The sequence below is a fragment of the Vanellus vanellus genome (assembly GCF_965231255.1).
Source record: "Vanellus vanellus genome assembly, chromosome: Z".
Lineage (NCBI taxonomy): Eukaryota > Metazoa > Chordata > Aves > Charadriiformes > Charadriidae > Vanellus > Vanellus vanellus.
In genome coordinates, this window is record NC_138908.1 from 40,882,072 (window position 1) to 40,904,229 (window position 22,158).

Genomic DNA, 22,158 nt, shown 5'->3' on the forward strand with positions numbered 1-22,158 from the left:
CATCAGGTAGGATAAAGATATAAAGATACCAATGGTAAGTCTAGAAAGAAATATAATTGCAACTGATGGTACGAAACCTTCCAGCCTTCACTGAAGCCTGGATTGAGAATGTCTCTTTGTCATCGTTTGATCCCAGCTGGCATCTAAACACCACACAGCCAATCAATCGCTCTCCCCACAGCGGGATGGGGGGGGAATCAGAAAGGGAGAACTGAGAAAACTTGTGGGTTGAGATAAAGACAGTTTAATAGGCAAAGCAAAAGCTGCAGACATAAGCAAAGTGAAATGAGGAAATCATTCGCTGCTTCCCATCGACAGGCAGGTGTTTAGAACCATTTCCAGGAAAGCAGGGCTCTATCATGCATAATGGTTACTTCCAAATGCCACTGCTCTGAATGCCCTCCCTTCCTTCTTCTACCCCCCACCTTTTATTGCTGAGCATGACATCATATGATGTGGGGTATCCCTTTGGTCCGTTGGGGTCAGCTGTCCCAGCTGTGTCCCCTCCCAACTTCTTATGCACTCCCAGCCTTCTCGCTGGTGAGGCAATGTGAGGAGAAGAAAAGGCCTTGACTCTGTGTAAGCACTGCTCGGCAATAACTAAAGCATCCCTGAACTATCAACACTGTTTTCAGCACAAATCCAAAACATAGCCCCATACTAGCTACTATGAAGCAAATTAACTCTATCCAAGTCAAAATGAGCACACTCCTCCAGCTACTTTCAGATCTTTTCCCAAACTTAGAAAATTCTTTCTTTCTTCTCCCGCCCCCACCTCACCAAATAAATAAGTAATATTCTTTGAATCTATTCTGCTAAAACAGGCAGCAGCAAAAGGATTCCTGGGAGGCCGAGTGACCTTTTGCTAAAGTTTTTAACATTTTATTCCACAGGTGCAGACTGCTTTCTTTTGAAAACCTTTCCTTGCTTTGTTTAGTTCAAATTTCCACACCTCTTTTCTGCTGCTCTGCATTTTCATCTAGGCTCCAAATAGAATCACTACAAAACCATCTCATTCCGTTACTGCCTTCAGTGCCTATAGAAGATTTCTTAGAGCTCACCAGTTTGGGTTACTTTTAACTGCTTGTCTGTGATTTTGAAAACAGAACTTTTTGTATCCTCACGAATAGCTAAGTTCTGCACTTATGATTGGAACATGAGTTTACTCCATGATGTCTCTGTCTCTTGTGCTGACATTGCAGGTGTTTTTAAACACTGTGTTCACTAAGTTGAACACTACGGAGATCACGTGTTCCACAGTTAGGTTTTTTTATATTACATTCAAGAGTCTTAAGAGGCTACAACACACTTGTCAAAGTTATCAATCAAATCAATGATGAAATATAAACGTTATTGAGATGCTTGTGTCTGTTTCTTATGAATGCAAAAAAACATTTTTGATTTTATTTGATCAATAAAAAGACAAAACATGGCAGGAAGTAAATCAAAATCACAGAATCAGAATATGAACTGTTTTCTTTCATGCAGTAATCTTTCTTTATTCATAATCAGAAGGAAGTTATAGTCTCTTGATACATAACAGATTATTTTCTGGGTTATTGTTTGGTTGTGTTGGTTTTTTTTTTTTACTCCTCGAAGAAGGATATAATAGTGTTTTCAACCTTACAATTTCACAACTTCTAATTCAAGCTATGACAACAGTGGAGATAGCTCAAAACACTTTTTTTTTTTTCTCTGAAAACATAAAAAATAGAAGTCTATTTTATTTTGACTAATGAATACATAAGGACAACCAAAATTCTCACATAACCAGTTGACTTCAGGACCCAGGTTTTTCATCTGAACAGCAAACGTTTCATATATACATCTAGCCATGCTTTTCATCCCAAAGTGATGTAGCCTTGTTGCCTACAACACAGAAGAAAGAGGATTTGATGAAAATTAAAGCCTTGCATAGACACAATAAACCTGTTGAAAATAGACAATCTTTTAAAAAAAAACATATTGAAGATACGAGGGGGAGAATATGACGGTGTTTATCAGCTTAATCCTTTGTATTTCATTATATTAGGCAGGTGATAAGTTTTAACCTTTATTTTATCATTGATCATTTCAATACCTGTATCAGTTAAGTATCACTGTGATTTCACTTTGCCTTTGGTTTCTATAAAATTCTGTTAAGTGGTCTATTAAAATGCAGAAGTGTAACTGCAGAATAAAAGTTGTCAGCTAGAAGTTTGATTAACTAGATGAGGTATAGTTGGAGAATGTAATTTGGAAACTTGAATTTGGGGGATTATCCTGTTGTCCCATGCATTTTCAGTGTGGTTATGATGAATACTGACGTTTCTGGGAAACTGGACCTCTGCTTTTACACTTCAAATGTACATAACAGGAAATATTTTACACAATGGATTTAATTTTTCCTACTTACTGATAACTACTTCTGAATGTAACCTTAATATATATTGGCTGAACATTTCTGCTAAAATTTAATTCAGAATTAGTATTAGTATGTACAGAAAGTTATTTGAGACTTATTGTTTAGAGCCTATCTGAAAAGCTGGTTTTTTCAGTGGGTTTCTCTGGGTTTTCATTTCATAGTGTCTTTTGACAGAGTAAAGCAAACAACATGGAAGCTTCTTGCTTTTGAAAGGTTTTCTTATAACCCAGAATGGCAAGCACTATGTAAAACATAAAGTTATAATTTGCCACTGAAGTTTTTGGTGAGATGAGTGAAATATTTGACCAATTTGGAAGTTGTAGCAACACAAGAAACTGATTATCATTAAGTTAACTTAGTGTGGTATACACTATTTTGAGTCCCTAATGATGAGTTACAGAAGAATGCATATAGAGGCATTTACCTAAAGTTAGAAGTGGTAAGACTTCATATATGAAAAGCCACAGAAATAAATTTAGTAGGAAGCCTTTTTACTGAAATGTTTTATTGTCTATGACCCTCAGGACATAACAGATACAAAGCATTTCCTCTGCCATTTCTGTGTTGCATAGTTAATGAGGTTTCCTTCCTTTCTTTCTGGTCATTTAATTTCATTTTATATCAAAGTATGAAATTGTATGCAAAGGATTGTTACACTCTAATATTATGACATGGTTTTTTATATTGCTTTGAGCAAACAAGATTCCCACTTACTGTTTTGACATTTCAGTAGGTGCACTGCTGTTACATCATAGCTATTTGAGTTATAAATTACCTGAGTTATCTTTATTTATTATTTCTTTCTTGTAGTGTATGTGCTATGCTATGTGCTGTGGAAGTATAGTCATGCATATTGATTCCTATCTAATGTTCATATAATGAGAAATACACCATCCCCCTAAATTTTGCAACTTTTAACAAGTAAATATGTGGAATAAACAGGTTAAATAGTTTACTCTTCTTTGAAAACGTATCATAACGTGCAGCTTATTTCTCTAAGTATGTAAATGCATTTGATTTGATTTGACACTCAATACCATTCGTAAAAACATTTCTTTATCCAGGACAGTAGTGGTTAAACTTCAAACTGATTTGAAAACAGAAAGGACAGTAACACAGTAATCCAGATTCAAAATTCAATGTGTTCATATTTTACAGATTGTTTCAAATGGATTTATTAAAAAAAAAGTGAAAAAAAATTGTTGTAACACTTCCATTAAATACTACTTTGGTTGTTGCCCTCAGAGACCATCACAGTTACCTTTAAAATATCAGAATCCAAATCCATAGACTACAGTTCTATATTTTAAAAACTATGTAAAGTCATTGAGGATAAAGATTGTTTAGAATTCCACTAATAGTTATGAAACACATTCACATTTTCAGTTTTCAGGGAATATCTGTGAGGTACATGTGCTTAGATATTAATAAATAAAGCATAGTGTTTTCATAATTGCATATCGGGAATTAATAAAGAAGAGTTGCTATGATAATTTTTTAAGGGAGGATTAGCAAACCTCAGTGTTGTGCCCTGTTGTGTTAATACAAGGGCTCCCTCCAATGGCTACAAGTTACTTCACATACGATTTGTCGCTACATGTGGATGAATGCAACAGGAAATGAGGTACATGGAAGAATTCAAAGAAGTCGTTGTCTCTGGTGGTTTACATGAAGATATTTTTAATGCATACATTAGTCCCAACACCGTGACATCTAGACCATGAAGTAACTTTTCATTTCGGATCTACAGAATGTGAAAAGAAAGAACGAAAAAAACCCACTTTTTATTAACCACATTTCCAGAGGAGCATGGCAAACTGGAGACAGACCTCTGCTGGCTAGAAATAGCCATTCAAGGGCCCTAGATTCATACCCTACCTACACATCCCTGCAATGCTGTTGAGTAAATGGGGTATCCAACTGCTACTGCTGCAAAACCAAACAAAATTCACAAACTTTTGTTCTTAGCTTATTTTTTAGACATTAAAATCTTCCTCTTCTATATTAATATGAAAGCAAACTGTTTCAAATTTTGTTTCTTGAAAATAAAACAAAACAAACAAAAAAAACCCAAGCAACAAAACAAAACAGAAAGACAGAAAAAATCTCCAGTACTGCATTCATTCACAAATGTCAGCTGTCGCCTTTGATAAATTACCTGGTAATTGTGGTCTCATACTCTCTTCATCTCCTACTTCTGGAGCTATTCTCTTATGTAAAGGTATGCTGATATTCTGCATATGCAGTGAAAGGCAAAAACGAGAAGAATCATGACATAATACCCCAGTGAATAAAACAGTTACGCAGTGTGAAGAAATACCAGAAAGAGATAGGCTGAAAGAGTACTGGTACAGTTTGCCCTGGTATCCTGTTCCTGACTGACACTGATGCTGTATGAACAGCATGAAGATTTAATGAATTCTCACCAGCTATGGTCTCCAAGCCAGCTGTGACTCATGGCTTACTACTTCCCAGGAAGAGAAATTGGTAAAGATGGCAGAAGTGGTGTAAAACTGCATCACCACTACTAATGGCACACATCAGAAAATCCAAATCATTTAGCTTTAAGATCAGGACTGAAATAAGAAGTCTGAAAAGGAAAGACAGGCCCAACGTTTTTTACAGAAGAAAGACAAAAATTTGGGCAAGGGAAAGGAGAAGAGAGGACTGAAAAGGGAGTATTTCTTATGATCAAAAATCAACTTCATGTTCAGAGCATGTTGAAAAGAAAGTATAACTCTGAGGGGTGGTTTGTGTGTCAAGTTTTTGCTTCACTCCCTTGTATTGCATTGAAGATGTTAACACTGTTAGTACCCACAGAATGGAGGAGGCGAACCTGAAGGTCTGAGCCTCACAGAGGTTCCACTGGGATTTCAGTCTGGTGTCAAGTTATGAATTCTGTATTTTTGCCTCCCACCACCTGGGTCAAAAAAAGTCCACACAAAACCTCCATTTTATAATGTGAAACCAAATATCACAGAATCACAAAATGGTTGAGGTTGGAAAGGATGTCTGGAAGTCATCTGGTCTAACACCCCTGATTAAGCAGGGTCACCTAGAGCTGGTTTCCCAGGAACAGGCCCAGAGGGATTTTGAAGATCTCCAAGGGTGGAGACTCCACAACCTCTTAGAACAACCTGTTCCAGGTGTCTGGAAAAAAAAAAAATTATTTACAGTAAAAAGTTTTCCTTATGTTCGGACAGAACTTCCTGGGTTTGAGTTTGTGCCCATTGCCTCTTGTCTTATCATGGACAAGAGCCTGGATCCATCTCCTTTATGTTGTCCTTTCAAGTATCTATATACATTGATAATATCCCTTCTGAGCCTCCTCTCTTCTATGCTGAACAGCTCTCTCTCAGCATTTCATCCTATGCTTGCTGCTCCAGTCCTTTCATCATCTTTGTGGCCCTGTCCTGGACTTTATCCAGTATGCTCATTTCTCTTTTTTACTGGGAAGCCCGCGACTAGACACAGTACTCCAGGTGTGGCCTCACCAGTGTCACCAGTGTATTGCCACCACCTGCTGGCAATACTTTGTCTAATTCAGCCGAGGATACCATTAGATTTCTTTGCAATAATGACACATTTCTGGCTCATGTTTAGTTTGGTGACTTTGCACTTCCTTATGCTGAATGTGATGACATTCCTGTTGGTCCATTTCTCCAGCTTGTTGAGGATGGCAGCGCAACACTGGTGTATCAGGTATTCCTCCAAGTTTTGATGTCACTAGGAAATTTGCAGAGGGTGCACTTTGTCCCATCATCCAGATCATTAATGAAGATGTTAAATACGACTGGATCCAGTATTAACCCCTGATGTACACTGCTCATTAATGGGTTCCACATAGATTTCATGCCACAGGTCACCACCCTCTGGGTCCAACTGTTCAGCCAGTTTTCAAATATGGCAGAATTAAAATCCCCAGTGGAGTCTGTGCTTTTACTACACTTCTGTACAATAGCTAAGTGTTTCTTTTGCATCTAGTCAGAGTAACTAGTAACTTTTATGGCCACAAGTATTAGAAAACTCTGTCTAACAATCCCATGGTTCTTTTCTTCATATATTCTATTTAGGCATTCAGTTCTCTTTTGAGGTTTGATACATCAATGTCAGGAAAAGTGATGGAGTGAAAAAAGTCTGACAAAAATTCACACAGGAGAAACTTTATATAAGAAGAATGATACTAACAGTGGTCTGAAGCCTGGATGTCTGATTGTTGGGTCATTTTACTACAGTGGAATACGTGTTCAAAAGGATTTGGATAATATTATATCAATATTAATATGTTCCTTAGCATTAGCATTACTAGACTTGGTTTGCAGTGTAAAGAAATTAGATTGTTGGCAGGAAACCTAGCATGGAGAGATGTTTTTAATTAAGAAAAAGTAGTTTCTGAATTTCACCTTTTACTTGTATTGAAGCTTGTTATATTCACCCTTTAATAAAACATACAGGGACAACAGTCATCTTGCTTCCACATTACTGCTGCCAATAGAGGAAATTACAGTGATTGAAGTCCAGGAGGAGGGAGATGCAGTTTTATATAAAAGTTTGACCAGTTATTTCACAGCGTGCTAAACATCAGACCTGCTTTTTTCTAAATTTTCCTATCTGAGAATTGGCGATAATCACAACTATTTTTTTCAAGTTTCTTGACATTGTCGCAGTTTAACCCCAGCCAGAAAGTAAACACCACAGAACTGCTCATTCGCTCCTCACCCCCCTCCCCACCCCACAGTGGGATGGAGAGAAGAATCAAAAAAAAGGGCAAAACTCTAGGGTTGAGATAAAAACAGTTTAATAGAACAGCAAAGGAAGAGAAAATAGTAGTTGTAACGGTAATAATAATAATAATAATAATAGAATATACAAAACTGAGTGACACAATGTACATTTGTTCACCACCTGCTTACCGATGCTCAGCCTGTCCCCAAGCAGTGGTCCCAGCCCCCCAGCCAAGTCTCCTCAGTTTAAGTACTGAGCATGATATCATATGGTATGGAATATCCTTTTGGGTAGTTTGAGTCAGCTGTCCTGACTATGCTCTCTTCTAGCTTCTTGTGCACCTCCTCTCTGGCCGAGCATGGGAAGCCGAAAAGTCCTTGACTTAGTATATGGACTGCTTAACAACAACTAAAACATCAATGTATTATCAAAATTATTCTCATAATAAATCCAAAACACAACACTATACCAGCTACCAGGAAGAAAATTAACTCTATCCCAGCTGAAACCAAGACAGATATTTATAGAGATCTCATTAATTTTAGTAGTTGTTGTTTCCTTGCTTCTTTCTGTTCTCTAAAATGTGATTGCAAATGCATTTAGTTCAGGCTCTTTCAAGATCATGTATCTTCTTTTAATTAATATTATAAGCGAAACGTAGATTCACTGCTTACATAAGTCTAGGTACCCAAGTGACTTTTTAGGAGGATATTGTCAGCAAACAAAGGACAAAAGTAGAACAAAAAATAATACGTTATTGGTTGACGTTATGTCACAGCTTGCTGATTCCATTATTTTTTGAAGTTTAAATAATTTGTCTTAATTTATTTTTGATATTTATCTGTCCTTAAGCACTTTTAGGTGGAAGATAGATCAAGTTTGCAAGTCTTTGGAAAAAATGCCATTTTAAACAAAGCTAAAAAGAAGGAACTGTAAAAGGAACAATTTATCTTTACAAGTTTGTAGAGAAACTAAATGTAGCTGATATATATGACAGAGGAATTCCCTTGGTCTTTCCAATCTTCTTGCTGACTATTTCAATTGTATGAAGTATTAATTGCATCCTTTACTGTCTGTTGTCTTTTATGCCATGAATTTTAGGAATATTTTGCTGTTTAGAAGCTGGAAAACATCCAGAACACTCCTATGGTGCTACAATTTGTCATTATTACAAAAAAAAAAAAAACAAACTTAAAGAAGTTAAGAAACATAAATAGGCAAATGACAGAACTATGTAACAGGACGTGGCTATGAGCTATGTGAAATAAACATTAATATAAGGAGTTTGAATATTAAATCTAAGAAGAAATATCAGTAGACAACAAAGAGGATTAAGTCACGGTCATACAGGTCAGCTGACCAGTTTAATGCAGTAAAGCATTCCCCCTGATGTGCTGCCATAAACAGTGAAAGATACTGCAGGTAGGAACTGGTACCTTGTTCTGGAGTGTTTCAGAAAGTTCTTTTGGATACTGAATAATTTGAAATAGCTAGCTATATATAGTAGCTAGCTAGAGTTTTATTTCTTCAAAAGATATCTACTCTATTCTTGCTTTTCATCATAGTACATGAGAATAATTCACCTTGGGGTGTTCTACAATGAGCAGAGACAGTTTAGAAACTTCTTATGAAGGGAAGCTCTATAAAATAACTGTGTACAAGATGATCTTTAATTAAATAAGTTCCTTTTCTACATTTCTAGCTCATAGTGTATAAAACTATTAGTAACACAGTTGCAAAATAAATAGTATTTTGAAACATTCTGAACAGCACTCAATAGTCTGTTTTTGCCATTTGTAATTTAAATAGCACTCAGAGATGTCTAGAAACTAGCTGGGAGATTTGTATTCCTCTTGGTTAGTGAAATGAAAGAAAAAAAACAGTAGTATTGAGAGTTGGCTGCGGGACAGAACTCAGAGGGTTGTGATCAGCGGCACAGAGTCTAGTTGGAGGCCTGTAACCAGTGGTGTCCCCCAGGGGTCAATACTCGGTCCAATTTTGTTTAATATATTCATTAATGACCTGGATGAGGGGACAGAGTGTATCCTCAGCAAGTTTGCTGATGATACCAAACTGGGTGGGGTGGCTGACACCCCAGAGGGCCGTGCTGCCATCCAGCATGACCTGGACAGGCTGGAGAGCTGGGCAGAGAAGAACCTAATGAGGTTCAACAAAACCAAGTGCAAGGTCCTGCACCTGGGGAGGAAGAATGCTAGGCACCAGTACAGGTTAGGGGCGGACCTGCTGGGAAGTAGCTTGGAGGAGAAGGATCTGGGGGTTGTGGTAGACAGTAAATTGTCCATGGCCCAGCAATGTGCCCTTGTCGCCAAAAAGGCCAATGGAATCCTGGGCTGCATAGGGAAGAGTGTGGCCAGTAGGTCGAGGGAGGTCATTCTCCCCCTCTACTCTGCACTGGTGAGGCCACAACTGGAATACTGCGTCCAGTTTTGGGCTCCCCAGTTCAAGAGGGACAGGGAACTGCTGGAGCGAGTCCAGCGAAGAGCAACTAAGATGATTAAGGGCTTGGAGCATCTCCCTTATGAGGAAAAGCTGAGAGAGCTGGGACTCTTTAGCCTGGAGAAGAGAAGGCTGAGGGGAGACCTTATTATGGCGTACAAGTATCTAAAGGGTGGGTTGAAGGAGGATGGAGCCAGGCTCTTTTCAATGGTTCCAAGTAACAGGACGAGGGACAATGGGCACAAGTTAGAACACAGGAAGTTCCGTTCAAATACACGGAAACACTTCTTTACGGTGAGGGTGACAGAGCACTGGCACAGGCTGCCCAGGGAGGTTGTGGAGTCCCCTTCCCTGGAGATTTTCAAGACCCGCCTGGATGCAGTCCTGAGTAATGTGCTCTAGGCAATGCTGCTTTGGCAGGGGAGTTGGACTAGATGATCTCTAGAGGTCCCTTCCAACTCTGATGATTCTGTGATTCTGTGATTTTCAGTGCTAAAAACTATCAGATTCCAATTCTGAATTTTTGATCTAAAAGTAGAATATATTGTACTTTAGTGGCAAATTCTACAGCACAATGAATTAAAAGTTATTTAAAATATAACGTTGAAGGGTATTCCTTAAAACATTCTTAAAGGACTGCAAAAACACTAAGTGAAAAATATAATTATAGATGAAGTAACCTTTAAAATCTCTTCTTTCGCAGGATTTTTTAGAATTATTTTCTGTTTATTTTTTGTTTTCCAAATAACATTGTGTTCAAATGGAATTGTACTTTGTGAATCGCATTGCTCAAGTTTATAATATTAAATGCTGAAATCAGTATGCCACAAACATATGAAATCTTTTAGGCAAGCACGTTAGAAACATTTATATCATAAAGCCCCTAATAAACAAACAAATCAAAAAGCAACCAAGCCCAAACTAAGGAAGGTGATAGATTGAGGGAACCACTGAATGAAAGGGCAAACATAATATCTCGTGCATGACATCAATACATCTGACATTAGTTAGTTGTGGTTGCACCATGCCAGTGATTTCAAGATCCCTCCACTTTTTTGCTTGGAAGTTGTGTTATTGCTACAGCCAGTCAGATATTTTTTATTTTGACCATAACATTGGTCAGATGATGTGCACAATGTGCAGATGATGTAAATGCCTCAGAACTTGACAATGGAGTATGCCCCTATGGAAATAGCAGAAGATGTTACAAGTATTAGACATTGACTGGAACAAGAATTTATGATGATTTTCTAGCCTTTTTTTTTTTTTTTTCTGTCCGGTCTATATATATTGCCAGTAGCCTATGGAGATTTCTATTCCCTTCCTGACGACCCCTGGCACTAATACCAACTACAGTTTTGGTGTGTGTCATAAGCAGAAAAACTTTTACAGGCAGTTTGGCTTGACAGTGTTTCCAAAGCATAACCATCATCGTGCAACAATGGCAAGTATTTTATAGGAACATCTCTTAGTTGCTTTTGCAGGTTTTGGTAGTAGAACTCATAAAACACACGATGAGCTCTGACCATTCTTGAGGTACACTTAAACTTCCTCTTCCAAAAAAATTATTCAGGTTGGAGTCCTGTTCCAGTTCTTGTCATTAAGCAAGAAATAGTAATTTTCATCTAAGTATACTTACTTAAAATAGTAATATTTGTATTTAACACAAAGTAATATTTGTAATAAATATATTTCTTACAATAGGTACACAGTATATGTAAAAACATTGTGCATATTATTTAGTCCTATAGTATATTTTACAGTGTATATATAGTCTATTATACTGTAGAAGTTGCATTCATAAATGAGCGTTATCTGTTCTAGGTGATCTAAAGTATGGCTCAGTATACACAGTGCATGTCTCATACACAACTTTACCTATGGGGGACTTTTTGATTGGCTGAGGAAGTTTTGGACATGATGCTTGGTGTTACCCCTGGTCTAAAAACCTATTTGCTTTCTAGTTATAGGATGGAGAGGGAAACAAACAACTTTTTACATTATCTTGATGTAAGCTTACCTTCACAGTTGTTCTGAGCTTCAACACAGAGGATTTAGCTTTACTAATACAGTCTGGAGCACATGTGTGATTTCGAATGCCATAATGAACTGAATAATTAAATAATTAAAATTTATTTATTTATTTAACCCTTCTATTTATTAAAAGGGTTAAAATAGCTTGAAGTAAAGAAACTACAGGGTTAGGAATTAAATAAGGATTAAAACAAGTTTGAGAGTAGGCCCTCATTTCAGGCTTCTGCAGACCCTGGTGTACTTCACCTTCGTGGAATAAAATAGGCCATGGACAGCTATCTACTTAGACATCTATGCTCCTAAGTGCACCTGCTAATGTTTAAGGCTAACAGCAATATAGTGTTTCCATGTTTCAAAAGCTGCATTCTTTGAGAAAGATGGCATGTCTTCATGCTATTAAAAAGCAGTATAATATAGTATCTGTAAAAGCGTTAACTAAGATTCAGTAGACAGTTACATTGGAGGGGTTAGCTTTACAACCCTATTAATATTTATGCAAACAATGCTTATTATGTGTAACATTCATATTAACTGAGGGTCACATTAAGTCTTTTTAACCAAGTCTTTAGCCTGTGTAGGTTGTGAGAAATCTACATAATCTAGAGAATGGCATGTTCCCTTCAAGCAATTTCACACAAGAATGAGGTGATCTGAACAGTCTGAAGAAGGCTGGGGTGGGAGGAAGGAAGCTCATTAAATGGTTATAATTGTTGTGTATTTAAACGATTGCTGGATTGAACCGTGAAACAGCAATTGCATTCTACTGTAAAGACAGGTGTATCTGTCATGTTTAATATGCTTCTCCTCTAAAAAGCCTACAGGCTACTTTCATAGGCTTCGAGTACGCCTTTAGTATTTGTATTCTGGAGAAAAAGGTGCCTGATTGCCTCCTCTTTCCTGTGAAAAGGATTAAAACTGAAAAAAGCCCCAAACTATGTATTTTAACCTTTAGAGTGTTTAAAATCAAGCAATAAAGACCCATTTAATACTCAACTCGATACACTTTAAAATGTGTTCTTCCCAGATAAAAGCTTGTAATATGACAGCTAAACGTATTGATTTTTAAATTGACCATTCTGAATGGTTTAAAGAGTAGTTTGAATTACTTTTAGGGCATTACTGAAGTCAAAAAACTAATTTTAAATTAAGAACACATGGCTTAAGTATACCCTGATGTAAAAAACTAAGGAATATATATTCTGGACTCAAAACTTAACAACTAATTTTCATGAGGTGGCTGCCCTCCGAAAATGATTTTGGAAAAAATTTAAATCTTAATCGAACACTTCATTTACTCACAGTACTTAAAATTCTGGGGCCTGGGTTCTGGTTCAGTCAACAAACTAATTGACGCTTTGTTTGGAAGCTGTATTTGTTACAGACTGCAAATAAGGATTTAAAGGGACAAAAGTTCTGAAAGGGTCTCACCCTCCAAACAGTAGCTCTTTTCTGGTGTTTGTTTTGGCATGTTTCCACCTTCACCCACTGTGATAGTGAAATTCTAAAGCATGAGGCTGAAAAGTGGTGTGGACATTCAGAGTCACTAACTCTCATTGCTTATTACTAGCTTAAAAGGTTATCCGTAATGAGCCCATTCACTAACTGTTTTCTTATTTCCTTTCTTTTCTTTTCTTTCTCTATTGAATATTCAGAGATAAGGATGTATTAAAATTTTACTATTGCATGGGAGGGAAGGTGCAAAATTCTTGCAATAAAGCTCACCTCTGCTTCAAAAAATTATGGAAAGAGAAGTTGCAGTTGCAACATCTGCGGCTTATAGCTACAGCAGCAGTACTGTCCATATATCCAGAAATGTATAGTTTTTTCAATTCTGCTCATCAAAGTATTTCAGAGAGCTATTTCTGTCTAATTTATCAGATATTTAGATGCAAAATATGTGAACAAAGTCTTTGAGCTTCACATATCACAAACAGGCAATGAGAAAAAAATCCCACACACCTGAACAATCAGAAGATATTCTCCAGTCTTTAGGATGCTAAAGTTCATGATTACATCTCTCTAGATTTTTTTATATTTTTCTTCACATTTCTTTCTGTTTCTTTATGTTTTCTTTATGCAAAAAAAAAAAAAAGGAAAGTAATCTTATCTGTTAAATATTGCCCCCCAAATTTATCTATGATAGTACTTTATTTTTTTTAATATCTCACCTGGGCAAAAAAAAAGTTGAAATTTAGATTTTTCTTTTTCAACAGAACACTCAATTAAAATCCTTTTATAATTCTCTGGATTCTTTAGTTGGGAACCAGAGTCTTTCAACACCATAGTCTATCAGTGTAAGAACTTTTTGGATTCAGCATACTATGCATCTAAAACATAGGCTTGCAATGAAATTTATCTAGCCTTTTGGTAAGTGGAAGTCATAGAGCTCACTCTGTTGTGTTATGAAAAATTATTAGATGGCACAATACACTAAAATGACAGAATGTTTTACACATTTTGTGAAAGAAATGTTTGGTTTTAGAATGTTTCTTTCAATTAAATATTAGTAGGTGTAAGATTTTTAATGTGTGGTGTCAGTGCTAAATGCAGAGATGACTTAACACTTGATCCATAAAAATAACAAAGACTGATTTGGCAGTTGTTCCTATGGAATTCACTGACAATTACATTTTATTCCTGTGCTTGACTGTTTGCCAGATGAGGGTTTAAAATGAAAAAATCAGCAATACTTCCATATATTTCTGTATTAAATATGGATGTGGCTGATTTCTTTTTCATTTTCTTGTAGGCCTTTTCTGGAAACACAAATGCGGACAGTGTCGTATACTATAAGCTTCAGCATTCGATTAAAGCAAGATTTCTCCGTTTTGTGCCTTTGGACTGGAATCCAAACGGCAGAATTGGAATGCGCATTGAAGTGTATGGATGCACATACAGTAAGTGTTTTGCTGAATCAGATAAATGAAAGAACTATTTATCATTGTTTTTTGCTGCCTAAATTACACTTGTAAACAGATTTCTAAGCTTAAATTTATTCTTGAGTAAAACTGATTCAATAAGTTTATGTGCAGACTCCACTATTTCTGCATCATGTAACAATATATGGTGCTTATTTTCCAGTTCTTTCTGTGTTTGAATGAATTGTGTGGACATGATCCAATAACCGATTTACTGCAAACTCTTTTTTTTGATAGTCTTAAAAACTGCATCTTGACATGTTATACTTTCTACTGGAAGGGCTAAACATGGAAAATATTCACAGTTTTAAATATAGATAGTCTTGGTCCTGAGCCAATAAGAGTACAAGTAGATATACCTACAAATACACAACTGAAGAACATGTCAAAGCTGTTATATATTTGAGGTACTTTTAGAATAATTTTTATGTCATTAATAAAACATTAATAACAGATATAAGCATTTGGAAGACAAATGCGTACATGTTATGATTGTATTGGTCTTCTGGACAATGTAAAACTTCCTGTTGTCTTCCTGTTACTGTTCTTCATCTCTGGACTTTTTAAAAAATATTCCTCTTAGCAAGTTGTTTACTGATTTTTATTTTCCATATCTTTTCTCCATTAGGGAAACAGAATTTATTTTAAGCAACCTCTTTAATTGCTTGTTTTAAGTACTTTTAGCTGTGTTTTTTGTAGGATCGTTTTTTTCAACTTCTATGCTTCAGTTACACTTTACATGGTGGACCTCTTCTGAATTCATTACTATCAGACTTTAAGTGAACATCAGTAAAACACGTCTCTGAGCTTTCTGCCTTAAACTTGGCTTTGTAAAACAAGTAAAAGACCATGAACTAAGGATACTGAAAATTTCAACCTGGCTGCAAGAGGTCACCTCAGAAATTAGGTAAACTGCCCCATCCCACAGAACAGATAGCTCATGGCAGGAAAAGGGTGTGAGAAGCTAAAAATGCACAGAATTTTTCAGTGACATCTGTCTGGAAACTGACAACAGGATTCATGAATCATAGAACAATCTAATGACACTGCTGTAACTAAGAAACGTGGTCAGATTTCAACTCATCCCCTACTGTTTTAAGTACCAAGACTACTAGAAGTTAAAAACGGAAGCTGAAAAGATGACTTTATCATTCCCAGTGGAAAGCTCATCTGAGTCTCCCATTTGAAATCTCATCTCTGTGGTACTTGATGAGAGTACATTCTTTCCTGCCTCTAAGCTACACTGGAAGTCAATCAACTTTGCTTCCTCCCAGTCCTTTACCTTGAACATTCAACAAAGTTTAAATTCTTACTCAAAGTCTTGTTCTCAAACATTTCCAAACTGAAGAGCTCTCTTTTTCAGATGCCAAAAATCTAGATTTCAATTATCTACATTCACTACTGTAATTATCACACCTTCCAGCGTATCTTACGGCTCTCTTCTGTGATGTCCCTATTGCCATGCTGCCAGTGGAAAATCTATGAGTCTCAATGGCAAAAAGAGGACAGTGTCCATGTTACTAAATATAATAAAACATATAAAATAAGCAGGTACAATACAAATTACAATGACTATTTATTTCATCCATTACCCGCAGTAATGCAGTACATAAAGAATGTGATAGCATTGAAAATATGGAAATTTTTTATAAGCTGCATAAGATTTTCTCTGTATTAATAATGTTAAAATTTCTTGAAATTCTTACTTTTTCTATGTATAAATTATTTCATTCTAAATGAATTGCAGACTGTTTATCATCTCTTTATTTATTTTGAACATCTAGAATTACCATGTACTTGTAGTAGTTCAACTCAGTGATTGCTGTTGAAGATAAACCAGGTGTTTATAGTCTTATGGTTCTAAAATATATTTAATAATTTCAAAAATTATTTATTTCCAGCTTTTTCCTCCATTTATTAGACACATGCAGGACATGTAGTTATTGTTACAGTAATTATGCCTTGCAGTTTCTGAATTGCTGTGTTATTTTCCGGGCAGGACCAGAAAATAAAGAAAAGCAGAAGTGCTGGTCACACTTTAACTTTGATTCACACTTTCCAGATTTCCCATTTCTCAATCTTCCCTTCAGAGAGATCTCACTGAGTCTTACATTGTACACACTTATTCTGTGAGTACCCAGCCCCCTGAGCTAATAGACAGGGGTGGGGAGCAGAATGAACATAATCCAAGGGGAAATGGTGAGGGACCTGCTACACCACTTAGACACACAGAAGTCTCTGGGGCCAGTTGGGATCCACCCAAGGGTGGATCCAGCAGTCGTGGCTAACCGGGAGGTCCCAGTTCACTGGAGGTTAGCAAATGTGGTGCCCATCCACAGGAAAGGCCAGAGGGAGGATCCAGGGAACTACACACCAGTCAGTCTGACCTCAGTGCTTGGGAGAGTTATAGAGAAGATCATCCTGAGTGCCATTACATGGCACAGGCAGGACAAGCATGTGGTCAGGCCCAGTCAGTATGGGTTCAGGAAAAGCAGGTCCTGCTTGACAAACCTGATCTCCCTCTATGGCAAGCTGACCTGCCTAGTGGAAGAGGGAAAGGCTGCAGGTGTTGTTTGCCTGGACTTTAGTAAAGCCTTTGATATTGTTTCACACAGCATCGTCCTGGAGAAACTGACTGCTCATGCCTTGGATGGGTGTTCTCTTCACTGGGTAAAAAAACGGCTGGATTGCCATACCCAGAGAATGGCAGTGAATGGAGTTAAATCCAGCTCATGGCCGGTCACAAGTGGTGTTCCCCAGGGATCAGTGTTGGGGCCGGTTCTCTCTAATATCTTTATCAAAGACCTGGATGAGGAGCTCGAGTGTACCCTCCATAAGTTTGCAGATGACACCAAGTTAGGTGGGAGCGTTGACCTGCTTGAGGTTAGGAAGGCTCTACAGAGGGATCTGGACAGGCTGGATTGGTGGGCTGAGGCCAATGATACGATGTTCAACAAAGCCAAGTGCTGGGTCCTGTGCTTGTGTCACAGCAACCCCATGCAACGCTACAGGCTTGGGGAAGAGTGGTTGGAAAGACGCCCAGGGGAAAAGGACCTGGGGTTACTGGTTGACAGCTGGCTGAACATGAGCCAGCAGTATGCCCAGGTGGCCAAGAAGGCCAACAGCATCCTACTTTGTATCAAGAATGTTGTGGCCAGCAGGACTAGGGAAGTGATGATAGTTCCCTTGTACTCAGCACTGGTAAGGGCGCACCTCAAATACTGTGTTCAGTTTTGGGCCCCTCACTACAAGAAAGACATTGAGGTTCTGGAGTCTGTCCAGAGAAAGACAATGAATCTGGTGAAGGGTCTAGAGCACAAGCTTTATGAGAAGCAGCTGAGGGAGCTGGGGTTGTTTAGCCTGGAGAAAAGGGGGCTGAAGGGAGACTTTATCGCACTCTACGACTACCTGAAAGGAGGCTGTAGAGAGGTGGGAGTTGACCTCTTCTCGCTAGTAACAAGTGATAGGACAAGACGAAATTACCTCAGGTTATGCCAGATAAGGTTTAGATTGGATATTAGGAAAAATTTCTTCACAGAAAAGGTTCTCATGCATTGGAACGGGCTGCCCAGGAAAGTGGTGGAATCACCTTCCCTGGAGGTTTTTAAAAGATGGGTAGACGTGCTTAAAGACATGGTTTGGTGTTGGTTTTGGCAATGTTAGGCTGATGAATGGACTTGGTGATGTTAAAGGACCCTTCCAACCTAGATAATTCTATGATTCTAAGTGTAAATAACTCTCTCTCCATTTACCACTGAATATGTGGACTGTGTTCTGTATTCAAGTGCAAATGCAGTAATTTCTTCGTTCAGTCTTATCTGTTGCAAATCACACACCTAAAACTAAAACTGCAGGAATATATAAAATTGATCTTACTATTCCATAAAGCGATACTGAAAAATGCATGTCTGTTACATCTAAAAGAAGTCATTGCTATCTTAGTGAAGTAATGCAGGACCACTGTTGGTACTACTTTCAAGTTGCTGCTCTGTTGCCTTCCAGCCAAATACCTGCTCTGAATAACTTAGCCTAGTATCCTCAGCACTATTGTTTCCCGTTTAATTATAGTCTCAATGAGGTTTGGTAAGGTCTGTGATAGATGTCCCTAGGATAAACCAGGTTATTATGTGTTTTTTTTCCTTCTTTTTTACACAGAGCCCCCTTTTTATTATAAACTTCTTAGGCCAAGAACTGTTACATTTTATATATTTGTAAAGCATGCATCCAGAACAAGTCCTTCAATTTTTGCCTTTTCATGCTTATGGAATAGAAAAGATAAATAAGGGTTGTCGGTTATGGAGTTACATGAAACATTGAAAAAGGTCCTCTGTATTCTTTTGTGTTTGGTTCTTCTCCTTCCTCGGTCTGCTACCTCTTCCATGTTCCTCAGTTTTCTTACTCCTGTTCTACAGTCTTTTTCATGTAAGAAAAAAAGAGAGATGTTTTCTGCTTCCAGGTGAACTACCTGGCTTCATGTGGACTGATGAAATCTGCTTGTTCATGACTGCACCACAAACACTGTGCTGCCAAAAAAATCTCACCCCAAAATCTCTCTCAGCCTTTGCCTGATAGTTTTACGTATTTAGTGTGTGCAAAAGAGATTGATTAATCTCTACAGACTTTTCCTGTATCTTGTTCCTGAAATGTCAGATTGTGACAGTTAAGTCACATAAAACAGAGTTCAGGTTAAGCAATCCCCTGTCACTGAAAAAGAGAAATTTGAAGTGTCTTTGGCTTATTTTTTTCTCCATTACAACACGCTCTTTCTCATCCCATCCTCTGAAAGTCAGTAAACTAAAAATTAAAAAAAAAAAAAGGCTTTTTAATATGACAAACAGAAAGATGGGTTTAAATGTAAAAATGACAATTATATAACCTTGTAGGAGAAAGATAACTGGGAACTAAATGCATGTTGTACTTTAAAACATTGTTAGATGCAGTGCCTAACAACAAGCCCTGCAGATACTGTGATATGCAAACCCTCTTCCAGAGTCCCTTAACACTATTACTGAGCATTCCCATCTTGGCTGGAAAGCGTAAAATAGACGGCACAGTTGCATCAGTCAATGAAAGGACTTCCCATCCTCTTCATAAATGGGACAACGTGCTTTCTAGAGTTTTATGTGGATGTGATTGTAAAAAAGTTCTTTTTAAATGTGGTTAATTATGAACAATCTTACCATGAAACTCTTTTTTTTTTTTTTATCAAAGGCTTTGTTTAAAGAAATATTTAAGTCATGATTTACTTAACTTTTCTGAGCACTGTGAACCTTTTCAGGTCTGCTTTACCCAAAACTGGAAAGAAACAGAGACCAGATTTCTTGTTTTAATACAATTGGTCAGGACTCAGGATATCTAAAAAAAAAATAAAAGATGTTAAATAGTTTGCATTGTTTAAAGTTTATTCCTTATAGATCATTAGCTTTAATTTCAATCAATTTAAAGGTGAACAAAAATCAAACTATATTTCAAAGATATTGCAGCTAAAACTTTTGCTCAGGATCACTAGAACACTTGATCCTATGGTCTGTGAGGAGGTTTCGAGAATTTCCAGTTTTTCAGAGACATTTCATCACTTCCAAAGGTATTTTCACAGTATACTAAGGAATTAGATTACATCAGTTTGAGAAAGACACGTAAAAGACACAGGTAAATTGTGAAAACAAAAGCTGAGTGTTCACAAAGCAAATCAACCTTTTTTTTTTTTAATTTCCCTTATTTATGATGGTAGAGTAGGGAAAATCCATGGAGATTGATGTTCAAGTCTAGGGACTATTAGAAGCTGACAGCAGTTGGTAAATATGACAGAGGAAAATGTTACAACACTCTGGGTATTTGGGCACATTCTTTCTACCCTGATAACCCTGTAGGAGACCCAAATTTTATTTCTCACAACTCTTTCAAATTATTTCTAGTGGTAATGCACAGATAGTGAAGACAAAATATGTGTGAGGAATGTTATAAGAATTTTTATTAAAATCTGCAGCCCTCCAAAATCTGGTGGTGGGGGAAAGGTTTGATTTTGTTTATTTTCCAAATTTGAACAGAGTAGATTTTTCTTTTTAGGTGCTAGCGCTGCAGAATAGTGAAAGGGATTTTGGAAAGCAGTGCTAAATGTTTTTTATGCTCTTGTCTCAATAACTAATCACAAGAGTTTGTTTCCAATCAAAAAAGACCTGCTGTTATCAGTACATACTAAGAATATACCTAGTTAGCTGGTTTGATAGATACATAACAATATACAAGTTCTATTATTGAAGTTGTTATTGAAGCTATTAAAATTCACATTCGTTATTTAAATTTAACATTGATTAATACTTTTACTGTCCACATTTGATCAATTATGTAATGAAGTAAAATTGTCAATCTAAGATTCATTTTTTTGCAGAACGTCCTATATATTCATTGTATATTTGGTAAATGAATTCTTCATAAATAAGAAGTACATTATCAAGATGTGAAAAAATCAAGAAATGATTTAAAAAACATAGCTGTATTCCCTTGACAAAAGTTTTTGAAAATGTAATATAAATGACTGCCTTTAAGTACCATAGTTAATTTGAATTGAGATCATTTCCATGCTGACAAAGTGGAGAAATATTTTTAATGACATTAAAAAATTTATTAAATAGATAATGGGTTTCTGTTGACTTTCAAGAAGTCGACCAGCCAGTTGAAAAATAACTTCATATTTTATTAAGTATCCTTTACATCTTCATTTATTTCAAAAATGTATCTTTCAAGGGTAATTACCTTTTTCTTTTTTACTTATGAACTGTGCATACTCTATGAGCTTTTTATAGTGTTATCAGTTCTTTTGTGTGTGTCTTGTTCAATCTGTACTGACTTTGACAGTTAATCCTTTATATTAGTGGGATAAAATCAGTTATTTCCCTTCCCTTCCGTTCCTTGCCCTGCCCTTTCCTGCCCTTTCATCGCCTGCCCTTTCCTTTCTTGCCCTTTCTGGCCCTTTCCCTGCCCTATTCCCTGCCCTTTTCCCCAAGTAAAGTTAACCTACGTTTTAGCACAGTCATAAGAAATCCGAATTTAAGTATGTCAGAAAGCATATATTCATAATTGAATAATGAAAATTCCTCAGTATTGCTCTTTTCTTCATCTGTAAAGTTAGGAGTTTATTGTTTTGTCTTTTATAGTACAGAATCAAGCAGGTCAAGGGAGGTGATTTTCCTCCTCTACTTGACTTTCATGAGACACTACATCCAGCTCTGGGGTTCACAACAGCACTAAAACATGGACCTGTTTGAGTGGGTCCAGAGTAGTGCCATGAAAATGATTAGAGGGCTGGAACAGCTCTCCTATGTGAAGAAAGGCTGAGGGATTTGGGGTTGTTCAACCTGGAGAAGAGAGAAGGCTTTAGGGAGGCCTTATTGTGACCTTTCAATACCTAAAAGGGGTGTTACAACAAATATGGAGGAAGAGTTTTTTCCAGGGCCTAGAGTAACAGGACAGTAACAGTTTAAAACTGAAAGAGGATAGATTTAGATTGGACATAAGGAAGAATTTTTGTTTCTTGTTTTTTAATGATGATGGTGGTGAAACAATGGAAAAGTTTCCCCAGAGAACTTGTGGATGCCCCTTCATTGGAAGTATTCAAGGTCA

The 22,158-nt window shown here is 37.0% G+C and overlaps 1 protein-coding gene across 2 annotated transcripts in view; it reads left to right on the plus strand.

Moving 5' to 3' along the window:
• The window catches only part of CNTNAP4 (contactin associated protein family member 4), a gene marked incomplete at both ends in the record, with an annotated part of 255,494 nt that overhangs the window by 148,191 nt on the left and 85,145 nt on the right, over window positions 1-22,158 (plus strand). For both annotated transcript variants that reach the window (XM_082498062.1, XM_082498061.1), the window contains one exon: window positions 14,370-14,517. In XM_082498062.1, coding sequence (XP_082354188.1) covers window positions 14,370-14,517 — 148 coding nt within the window. The remainder of the gene's footprint in view (window positions 1-14,369; window positions 14,518-22,158) is intronic.